The following is an 11,150-nucleotide window of genomic DNA, read 5'->3' on the forward strand; positions in this document are numbered from 1 at the left end:
ACGTCCCACGATTTGTTAGGCGCGGCGGCGGCTCCTCGAGGAGCAGGGGGGGCCACGGACGCGACGAGCGGTTAGACCTTGCGTAGTGTTGCTTTCGCAATAAAAACACCAATCGACGGGTGAGGACCACGACAAATTTACTCACGTACGGTCTCCCAGAGTTACTTCGGCGAAGCCGCAGTCCTAATCGGTCGTGCAAGGTAAAGTGGACGCTACACTACGACGCAGAAGAGCTTGAGTTGGCAGCCTGTAAAGTGCATAGACAAGTCGCGAGGGTGAAAAATGCTGCACCCTGTAGGTTTTCTTGTGAGAATGCTCACGCTCTCGTGATTTTTGTGTGGCGCTAAACCAAGCCCAAGCAAAAAGAGACAACTGCGGGACGCGTGTCAGGCCAAACCTCGATTTGCAGATGTAAACTGTGTAGGAAAGCTGGTATTTCTTCTCAAAACAGTGCGACAAACGACCGCCATACAAACAAATGGATAGAAGCCACACTAAACTCCACCAAACTATTAATTTCATGTAGCTTCGAATACATATTGGCGCTGAAAATATAGCGATAATGTGACATGAAAAAAAAGCGGGCGCTTGCAATGCATAAAAGAACAGTTTTACTCACACAGGGCAAACCTAAAGTTGAGTCATCGGCGTTCTTGTCCTGCTTGAACATCCAGTGGAGTATGGACACCACACAGCGGGCTAAAACTGTTTGACTAAGCAGCTAGTGTAACAGCTGGACACAGTCACAAGCGTTAAAAAGCTCCCTGGTTCTGTTTTACGCCCCGTACTTCTTGTCTGAACACTACGCCCACAGTGTCTCAAATTTTTATATGGCGTCACCAGGTGATAACCACGAGGCATGATTGGGTGATGCGTTTTTTTTATTCTTCTTTCATATTCAATAATGCAGGCTGCCTTTTGGTGGCCAAGATAGGGGTGGGTGCGCCGTGCTTAAAATTGCTTGGTTCATCGCAGGCAATAACAAGAAACGGGAGCAAATGAGCATACTGTCAAGCTTCTGCCCGAAAAACAAGCCCGTAATATAAATAAAAAGGCGTTATAATTTTATTTAAGGGCCAAATCATCAAAAACCTACATATGAGGAATCAAATCAAGTGCATAAAACTTCCTGGCTTGATATTACTGCAGAAAAACACGTTTCGGGTGATGATAGGGTGGCCGCATAGCGCCGTAACTTGTTACAATCGGTTATCGCTCTGAGATTGAACGACAGCTTCTTTTCATTGGCTGTGCACTGAGGCGTTAATAGTGTTTTGGTCATGCATGTGCCGAGTCTCTCGCATTCTTCTGTGCTGCATATAAGCCTGAAGTTCTATTTTTTATGATAACTGATGATGGCGAACGACATTATCAAACCATGCATTTCTCGACGAGATTCCAAGGATACTTTGGAAGATGGAAGGAAAGAAGGTGCCGAGTCCGCACCGGACGGCAGTCGGCTCGTTGCAATTTGGTCGGAGTGTTCGTCTTCTCTTTATAATTCAGATCTCGACGCGGCACATTTCTTCCGAAATGTTCTCGTTCTAGTGCTTGTAAAGTACCGTAAAGTGGGTAATATAAATGAAGTGAAAACAATTTTTCATCACTCGAATTGCACAGAAAATCCAGTAGGTGGAAAAACAAAGCAATAAACTGCCGTGGTGGCGGGCTTCCAAATATGTTGGGTGACGTGGATATTTTTAAACGTATTAAATCCGCATCCCCGGGCTCTCCTCTTGACCGCCCAATTTATTCACTGATCCATTCCGGATTGCCGAACGATTCTAGTAGGACCAAAGGTTCGGCAACAAATGTATTTTGCCGCTCTGAGAAACCCGGCAGCGCAATGAACAATGGCTGTCCCAAATAATTGTTTATGAAAATGCTGCCCAAATCGGGCCCATCTTCGTGCCGGTGGAATGATGCACGATTGCTTCGTAGCGCTGTACCAAACGTATGACCCCAACCAATGTCAAGCACGGATAACTAATTATGCTCAACTTGCTTTTTTAAGCCGCAGCTCTTCAACCCCCCCCCCCCCCCCCCTAAGGTGCTCGTCTACGGAGCCGGAGTACTCGGGGTTGAACCCAACTGCGGCGGCCGAATTTCGATTGAGGTGACGCCCGTGTGCTGTGTGAAGTCAGTGCGCGTTAAAGACCCCCAGGTGGTCGAAATTATTTCGGAGCCCTTCACTTCGACATCTCTTTCTTCCTTTCTTATTTCACTCAATCCTTTATCCCTCCCCTTACGGCGCGCTTCGGGCGTCCACCGAGATATGTTGATTGATTTCTTGATTGATCGATTGATTGATTGAAACAACTTCTATTTCCGCCAGGAAAGGGGCGCCTGCCTCCTGCCCCCGTTACGCAGGCCTGGGAAGACGGGGAGTCGTGCGACCGCGGATTAGAGGCGGCAAGCAGTCCTTCGCTTGTTGCGGCCTCTTCCGCCACATGGATGGTGCTTCGCTGTATGGGAGGGTACGCGCTTCGCAGCAGGGTCACTCTGGCTTCTCTACTTACTGTATTCTGACCCACCCCTGTGGGTTGCGGGCACTCCCAAACTGTGTGGTCTAGTGTCCCTCTCGCCCCGCAGTGTTCTGACCGATCGTTCTCCCTAAGCTCTAATACCACGTCAAACGCCCAGACCGGGTTTATGGAGGTATTAGTTTGGAGACACCTCCACGAGACAATTTCTTTATTATTTAGGACAACATCTGACAGGGGTACCAGTCTGCGTCCCAATTTATAATGGTTGATGATTGCCCCGTCATTTCGAAGACGCTCGTCTTATGCCCAGTGAGCGGGGGGGTCTCACGAGCTAGCCCGAGCACTCTACTACCGAGACGTTGAGACAGATAATGGGCGCGTTAAGTTAGCCTGCTCCGAGCTCCGAGGCGGAGTACTCGAGCGCGACACCTAGGAGCTCAGTCGGAGCGCAACTTAACGGCCATTTGATTCCCGTGCACGCATGAGCGCGCCACCTGACGTTTCCACCATTTCCGTTTCCGGGCAATATTTCGCGCGCATTTTGACCATGGCAGCAGTCAAGCGCAAGTTACTTCAATTCTTGCTAGACGACGACGAACTCGACGAACTTGACGCCCGTAGGCGCAGGCAGCAGCAGCGGTTTACCTTCATGCTGCAAGCTGCCCGTGTTGCCATTCAAGGTAAGATTCCACTGCTTTATCGCATTACAGAATATTAACTTTGCTCTCTTCGTATGAAGACCACAGAATCGCCGAGAGGAGCATCCGTGGCATTGAAGGATACGTACTCAACGTAGTACCTCGGTACACAGACATGCAGTTCAAGGAGCATTTCCGGATGACCCGAAGCACCTTCGAGGTAAACGACGCGATCAATTTTGTTGTGCAGCGCTAAAGAACGACACACAGAGAAGCACAGGATGGTGCTGTGCTTCACTGTGTGCCGTCCTTGAGCGCTGCAACAGCTTTTAATAACTATAAATCAACAAGCCCAGCTGACAGTTTTGCTACAATTTTGTTTGTCCACCATGGCGAATACGAGTGTATGATTTGGGTGACCGGCGTCGCGGCCAACCAATAGGAGCGGGGCAGCGATAGCGGTTTTGAGATTATTTTGGACTGGGCGCGATCCGTAATTCGGCCCCAGTGGCTCCCTAAGCACAAGCAAGCACTAAACACGCTCGTGAGTTACTTTATGACGGTAAAAGGGCAACACTTTCTATACATTTTGTAACTGCAGTGAGCTAGTATCTTAAAATGCACTGGCCCATTTTCTTGCTGATGAAATTCATTATATCTAAGCTCATATCTTGAGCAGGAGCAGCAACCACTGGACATTCAAAACTTTGTGGTTGCCATGCAGGTGCTGCTGAGAATCACGCAAGAGTGGCTCATCATGGAGAGGGCACCTCGAATACCTCTGCAAACTAAAGTCCTGATGACATTGTGGTTGCTGGGCAACCAGGAATCGTTTCGTGGAGTGGCAGATAGATTTGGGATCAACAAGGGCTTACTGTTTTATCTAACAGATCGCATTATAGAGGTCTGGGCACGTGCTGCAAAAGAACTCATCCGTTGGCCTGCAAACCTGCAAGATGTTGCTCGGGAATTTGCCCGAAAATGGCGCTTTCCAGGAGTTGCTGGAGCTGTGGACGGATGCCACATTGCAATCAAGGCCCCCGAAAACGAACAAGATGCATACTACAACAGGAAGGAATTCCACTCAGTCATCTTGCAGGGTTGCTGCGACAGCAATATGATATTCACTAATGTACACGCAGGGAGCCCAGGACGGATGCACGATGCCAGAGTTTTCGCCACATCTGGCCTTGAAGAGGTAGTAGGCAACTTGCCGCAGAATTTTCATATTCTAGGTGATTCAGCTTATCCCCTGTCAATGGGTCTCATGCGGCCGTACAGAAACAATGGCCACTTGACAACACAGGAGGTCAAGTTCAATGAAACGCTAGGGGCGGCAAGGTCAGTAATTGAGCGAGCTTTTGCTCAGCTGAAAGGAAAGTTCCGAAGGCTTAAGTACCTTGACATGAAACCCACTGTGAGAATGAGCAACTATATTGTGGCATCGTGCCTCGTTCACAACATAATCCTTCAATGCAAAGACACATTCGGTGACGACGACAGCACCATCGAGGAAGAGAGTGATAAAGATCCACCTCTTGATGATGAGGACACAGAGCCTGCGGACAGCCACGCTGCAATATAGAGGGTTTCAATAACACGCTTTCTGTGCAGAAAGTAGTGTTAAGGTTTACAACAGGTAGGGTACTTCCAGTCCCGAAGTACTATGCATGCAAGATGCATCACACGCACAAGCTCTATGCGGTGAAATTATTTATTGTGTACATGAGTTGATCATTTTTGGCCAGAAGAACTCTCACTGGCAATAAAATGTTGAACACAGTGTCTGGATGTTTTCTCTCAATAAAAACTAAACTGGGCGGTACTGGCCTGTACCACATTCACTGACTAGAATATAAACTGAGAAATTGCACAGTATACAAACAGCAAATGCATACAAAATTAACAAAGTTTTTGCCCCAACATGACACACAAAAAGAACACCACAAAGTTCACTGCTGCTTATCCAGTGCTGCGAGGCGTTTTAGCATACCCAGTTTAAGCCTCTGCATCTTTAATTGCTGCTGGTATCTTTTTCTTTCTTCATCCTGCCATGAGTGCAAGTTCAGAAGAATTTCCTCCAATACACCAGCCGGTGTTCGACGACGCTTCGCATTCGGTTTGCTTTTCTGGTCCGGAGCACCATCATTTCTTGAGTTCTTTTCGCAGTGCACAGTTTCTTCTGTTGTCGGTGGTTCATTCATGCTGCCCGGGGTGGCCACAGCTAATGCGCAGGCAGCTGAGGTGGAGGGCTGTGGGAGCTGGCTTGACGCCACTGGAGCCTGGTACTCTATGTTATTTGCAAGCAAGTCATCCATCACCTGAAAAAATGGCCACTCCTTTCTTTCTCTTCCACTCTTCTTCTTGTGCTGGCGGTGCTTGTCATACGTGCGTTTGAGACCTTTGAACTTCGTTTCACAGTCCGCAGCAGTTCGCGTGTACCCGTGCTTGCACATTTCTTCACTAATTTGTTTCCAAATGTCTTTCCTCTTTCTCTTTCTATCACTGAAGTCTTCTTTATGATTCTCATAAGATGAAATCAGGAGAAGTACCTCGGCGTGTACCCAACTTGAACTTCCTTTTGGGAGACCTACAGCATAAAGGAGAGCTACAGCTTAAGCCCCCGCATAAGAGATTAGTAACAGAGCATGAAAACCATTTCAATTCAAAGAAAAGAGGCTTTACTCACTGTTGTAGTTATGGTCGTAGTCATCACTTTCAGCAGTCCAGAGGGAAAACTGGTCCTCTGTAAAAGTCATTCAGTCATGGTGTACATCAGCCTACATCAGGACTCATTTAAGAATTGACGCTAAAAAAGTGACAAAAAAAGAGGTCTTCGTCACCCTGTGCGTCAAAAATAGTGGCAGTGAATACCTCCAATAACCGCCTGTGTGCGAGTACAGCGGAGAATTAACCCGGCAAAAAGTGAAAATTCATATCATGTCACAATTTCTATCACAGTGAAAATGCAACTCATGAAATTTAAACAGATTTCATATATTATAATATTCTCTCAAGAACCCTACTGTTGCAAGCACTTTGGCAAGAACGAGCGTTTGCCTGCACCAAGTACAACGTTTGAAGGAAGTACCGATTTCATGAATTTCCGAACGCGCTTTGTACTTATTTTCGCTAAGTGCGGCGACGTACAACACATCGCGCTCGACAACGTGCCATAAACTTAGCTACAGCTTTACAATAAAGCTGGCTGCGCTACGCCAGCAACACAAGGCAAAAGCAAGAATTTAGATTTTCAACGCAAGATTCCCGCAGTTGTCGCTCGTAACTGCTCGTTTTCTGGAAACGAACAGAACACTCTTGATGGCTCAAAGAACGAAACAAGGCATTAAAAACTCATACACACCTGAGTCGTCGCATTGAGCGGTTTCCGCGTAAACATCCGACCCTGTGCCCGCCGCATCTCCGCAAAGCTCAAGTAAGTCAGGTCCTACAGTCGCAGCAGCCGTATCAAGTACGAACCCTGCAAATGCACCAACGATTAAAACAAGGTCACCGACGAACTAGCAACAGTTTACGTACGTACCTGTGTTTGTGTTCACGACGAGCACAGACCGCGCAGCCATAACTGCCGTTAACCGCGAAAGGCGCCAAAAAGGAAGTAGCACCATAGTACCCGGAAATACGTCACGTCGCCAGACGAAACCAGACCCGCGCTCCCGCACACCGTCGTCGAGGGCGGAGCGCGTAGAGCGCGCTCTGCAAACACACACCGGAAGTCAGTTGTGGTCGTTTAGCTTACTTGGAGCGCACTCTGACGACTCGAGCGCGCTCGAGTCCTTTAACTTAACGCGCCCACTGCGTCATTTCCTTTCCTCAAAAGAAAAAAAAGTAATTAGCCTATAGCGACCCGCGCGGCCGACAGGGACAACATGCCGAACAGGTCGAAGTTGCTGGCGCGCTCTACAAAGAAGGCTTGAGAACGCTTGGGGCCTAGGCCTCGACCGGCCGCTGCCGCCGCTGCTCTGCCGCTATCATGTCTCCGGACGCCTTCAAATAAACATGGCCGCGGTCTCCTCCTGGGTGACCTCCACATCGACCTCTAAAACCCCTGCTCCTCATCGTAGTCGTCTATGTCAGAGTTGGCTTAACACCCCACTTGGCAACCGTGGCAGGTACTACCAAAGCAAAACGCCACCTGTCAAAGGGAGAGCGGATGAATAAACAATCAGAAGGTGACTGCCACGGTCCAGGGGTGGCAGGTGGCGTGTGAAGACCTGCACAAAAATTTCGAATTACCGACTTTCGCAGTCGTCTGTTAATTTGTGCTTTTATTCGTTTAGTTCTAACGCGTAATCACTTGCACGCTTACAAATGACCCCCGCATAAGCTAGAAGATCGATGCGCTGAATATGCATAGCGTACTGAAGCAAGTTAACTGTTCTGCATATCCAACCAATGTAAAGTGGGCAGACGATTTTCTTGTAATACATTCTTGAGACAATTACTGAAAAAATCTGTTCTTTATTTGAATGTCGAAGTACAAATGAGCAGCGTAGATACAACGGCACACACCACAGGCTGTAGTCAACGCACGAGCCGGCTGTGGTAATTTTATTGCAACATTGCAATGTCCGCAGCATTCTCACTGCAAGCAAGAATTCGGAAACGAGCTCTGCGTAGCGACACTTAATTCGGATGCAGTTGTCACAGGTGTTTTACACCAAGTGACGCTCTATTAGAAACAAGGCGAGCGCTGAGCGGCCAAGGTCGTTGTTGTCTTCCGTTTATCAATGCGAAAACCCTATGTAGCTCATGTGGAACGAAACGTGGCGTCAGCGTTCACCAGCAGCAGTGGTCACAAAACTGGCAGACTACGTCGCCGGGGTGTACACAGGAAAATAACATTTCTTCCCAAGATTTCCGACTTTCAGATTGCGAGGCGATCATCTAACCTATAGGCCCAAAAACACGTTGCTTCTTGGCGAAAAAAGGGGCACGTAAAATTTGCGTTGCCTGAATACTCTATGCTAATGAATAGGTGTCTAATTACAAAGTAAGCAGAAACAATGAAGATGTATATAAAAATAAAAAATTAAGAACGAAAAAACGAAGATTTTGAATTATGAGCACGTAAGCGGTCTTAAGTGCCCTCCAAATTTTTTGCTTCACAACTCCACCAGTATTCAAACTTCTACACTTCGGATAAAAATCGAAGCACTGATGCTGTGTCCAGTTCTAAAATATCGCTTATCAGCAAGACAATGCGTAATACGCATCGTGGAATAAAAAATAAAAGGTGCGAAATCGTGCATTTATCTCCCTGCATTAGGAACCAAGTCGTAGACTACATATGTCCGTCGGATTTCAAGAACAATCCGTCTCACGTCAGGACTCAATGATTACGCTAATTTATCTGCTAACGCAGATGGAATTCGATTCTAGCGGCAAGTATATTCCTGAAATTGGCGCTGCCATCTGAACATTTCACTGCCCATGACCGGACACGTGCTCTTTGAGCCTCTCCTTATCTAAACACGTGAATGAGCACAGGGTACAGCGATAGCCCACTGCGATAGCGTGCGTCAGCATATGGCACTTTAAAGCATCTCGTCTAGTTGCTGCAAAAGCGCATATGTCACACTTGAAGGGTCTTTCCCCAGTGTGAATTCGCTTGTGCCGAATTAAGTTTGAAGAGATTGAACTTCGAAATGGGCACATATCGCACTTGAACGGTTTTTCACCTGTGTGCCTACGTTTATCTCGAGAGAGGTTGCCTGCGTTTATAGATCTAAAAGGGCACATGTCGCAAATGAAGGGTTTCTCGCCAGTGTGCGTTCGCTTGTGCACAGCTAGATTGTGAGAGCGAGCAGCTTTGAAAGTACACATGTCGCACGTAAACCGTATTTCCCCTGTGTGCATACGCTTGTGTCGAGTTAAGGCTCGAGATTGTTCAGTTATAAAAGGGCACATGTGGCACTTTAAGTGTTTCTCACCAAAGTGTGTACTATAAGGTGGAGTGACATTTCTCGAGTCTGCATCTGTAGACGGACGCGTGTCGAGATTGAAGGGGCTTTCGCCTGTGTGCGTAGCTTCCTGCCAAGTTAGGGTTTTAGAGCCTTCAGCTGTAAAAGAGCACGTATCCCTCTCATATGGTTGTCTTCCTGTTTGGCACAGCACATCTCTCATACGTTCAGATTTAGCAAACACCGCTGGGTCCTTGGAGCATTTAAATGGCTCTCCTCCTGCCTCAGGGTGCATGTGTCTCGTTACATCGGCAAAGTTCGCTGAAGCGCAGCCGCAGGAGGGGCAGCTGAACACATCTCCTTTCAATGCAGGTGTCGCTTGCCCGAACGAATTCTCTTCCATGAGTGGATACGGCGCTCGGGGTCTTTTCAGGTAGTGTTCACCGCCCTTCGACGATGGTCGTTGCCCGCCACGAGCCCCGAACACAACTTCTGTTGTGGTAGTCAGGAATGCACACGGCTTCTGGAAACAAAGTTAATAGAACGTGTGGCATTAGGGAAATTCATTTTTTTCGTAGACTAACTTACTCCGCAATATTTTCTTTCAATGGTTCAAGAGTGCCAGATTGTTGGCATTCTTGACAATAAGTCTCGCAAGATAGATGCTAAAAAAACATACAGGAGGTGAAGATTTTCAGCAAACGCACGAAGTAAACATATCACATTAACAGCATTTAGTGTCTTCGAAGTACGTGGTAATGTGTTTTTAATACTTTACGTTTCATATGTAGTATATATTTTAACATACCAGTATTCAGGGTGCCTGCTCTGTAATTGACGATTGTTAGTACGAAGGTCTTCTAAATGGCGGAGGTAGTCGCTATTAATGCGAAAGCTTTTTTGTGTCAAGAATGATTAAGGAAATCGTAATAATTGACGAAGTAATTGATTAGTTCAATTAGTCAATTACTGGCAGAAATAAGGTGTATCTATTGAATAACTGAATCAGTAGTTGCTTATTTATATAACAAATAATTTCAATTGCACTCATTTCTTCACTGAAATAATTGCACTGGATTATATTGGATGAATAAATAACTGACCTAATTAAACTAGTGAGTTACTTCACAAATTGATGATTTACTGGATTACTGAATATTGAATTAGTACTTTGGTGCCCCTACTACACGCTCTAGCAACCAGACATGTGAACACGTCGTAGAATCATATCAGCTGCATTGAGAGAAATGCTTTCCCATTACTGCACCCGAGAAAACTGAAGTGCACCTTTGGTATTTTTTCTAACTAGGTCAGCTCTGTAAGTGTCAAGCACTCTTAAGTGCTGAAGGCCAGATATTTTTACTATACTGACCAAAAAGCTGGGCTATGTGGGTGAAGAAGCTCTTGTTACATGTCGCACGTAAAACTTTATTCTGAAGCAGATGCCGTGGTAGTTGCCCACACAAGGTGGCAGTAGTTCAGGTGTGATAGAAATATAGACTGATACAACAGAAGTTCTTCTTTAGATATATATATATATAGACGCCTATGCAGATTTGTAAATCGTGTGATACGAGAAAGCTTCGTTATTACTGCGGTCACATGGTCATCCCAGCAAAAATGACTCGTAAAGTGGACACCTAACTCATGAATGCTTTCCACAGTGTCCATTAGTTCTTAATCTAAGTACAGATCAGGTACAAAGGTAAGAACTAGACTCTGCGGGCGTCTTTCCAGAGTCTTTCTGGTCAGCAGCCGTGCACCTTTACCACTTAGCCACCGCGGCATGGGATCTTTCAAATTAGTAATGCAGCGTAACGCCTGGTGGTCGCCAACATCCTTAAATGGCCTTCCGTACAGGTAAGGGTGCAATTCGTACCTGCAGGTTATCGTCGGACACTATTTTTCACTTGTTGAATAGTCACCACCTGCCTCTCATACCAAGCTGCTCACATAGGAGATTACTCGCTCTAGTCCGCCCTTCCAATGAATGAGCAATGGGCCGAGGTTCAAGCTACCTGTGTCAGTACGAATGAGGGCTTCGGCTTCTTCATTAAAGCGGGCAGGGACTGGTGGTGCTTGCAAACGGGATTGAAGTTCCT

At 46.7% G+C, this 11,150-nt stretch overlaps 2 protein-coding genes across 2 annotated transcripts; one reads left to right on the plus strand and one right to left on the minus strand.

Moving 5' to 3' along the window:
* The first annotated feature begins 2,865 nt into the window (after nucleotides 1-2,865).
* Nucleotides 2,866-4,907, plus strand: LOC149336526 (uncharacterized). Its single transcript, XM_089554722.1, has 3 exons — nucleotides 2,866-3,166; nucleotides 3,226-3,344; nucleotides 3,849-4,907. The coding sequence occupies exons 1-3, from the start codon at nucleotides 2,968-2,970 to the stop codon at nucleotides 4,707-4,709; spliced, it is 1,179 nt and encodes a 392-aa protein (XP_089410848.1). The 5' UTR covers nucleotides 2,866-2,967; the 3' UTR covers nucleotides 4,710-4,907.
* Nucleotides 4,908-5,036: 129 nt separating this feature from the next.
* On the minus strand, nucleotides 5,037-6,921 carry LOC149336527 (uncharacterized). Its single transcript, XM_089554723.1, has 4 exons — nucleotides 6,669-6,921; nucleotides 6,489-6,605; nucleotides 5,814-5,870; nucleotides 5,037-5,714 (listed from the first exon to the last, which is right to left on the minus strand). The coding sequence occupies exons 1-4, from the start codon at nucleotides 6,751-6,753 to the stop codon at nucleotides 5,077-5,079; spliced, it is 897 nt and encodes a 298-aa protein (XP_089410849.1). The 5' UTR covers nucleotides 6,754-6,921; the 3' UTR covers nucleotides 5,037-5,076.
* Nucleotides 6,922-11,150: the final 4,229 nt, after the last annotated feature.

Source organism: Amblyomma mixtum, chromosome 7 (genome assembly GCF_055824585.1).
Source record: "Amblyomma mixtum isolate Tamu chromosome 7, ASM5582458v1, whole genome shotgun sequence".
In the NCBI taxonomy this organism is placed as follows: domain Eukaryota; kingdom Metazoa; phylum Arthropoda; class Arachnida; order Ixodida; family Ixodidae; genus Amblyomma; species Amblyomma mixtum.

Coding starts and splice junctions, on each gene's coding strand:
- LOC149336526 (XM_089554722.1), top strand. CDS start 2,968: ATGAGCGCGCCACCTGACGTTTCCACCATTTCCGTTTCCGGGCAATAT. Junction 3,167..3,225: donor TGCCCGTGTTGCCATTCAAG/GTAAGATTCCAC, acceptor CTTCGTATGAAG/ACCACAGAATCGCCGAGAGG. Junction 3,345..3,848: donor TGACCCGAAGCACCTTCGAG/GTAAACGACGCG, acceptor GTTGCCATGCAG/GTGCTGCTGAGAATCACGCA.
- LOC149336527 (XM_089554723.1), bottom strand. CDS start 6,753: ATGGTGCTACTTCCTTTTTGGCGCCTTTCGCGGTTAACGGCAGTTATG. Junction 5,871..6,488: donor CGCTCAATGCGACGACTCAG/GTGTGTATGAGT, acceptor TGACTTTTACAG/AGGACCAGTTTTCCCTCTGG. Junction 5,715..5,813: donor CTACGACCATAACTACAACA/GTGAGTAAAGCC, acceptor TTTATGCTGTAG/GTCTCCCAAAAGGAAGTTCA.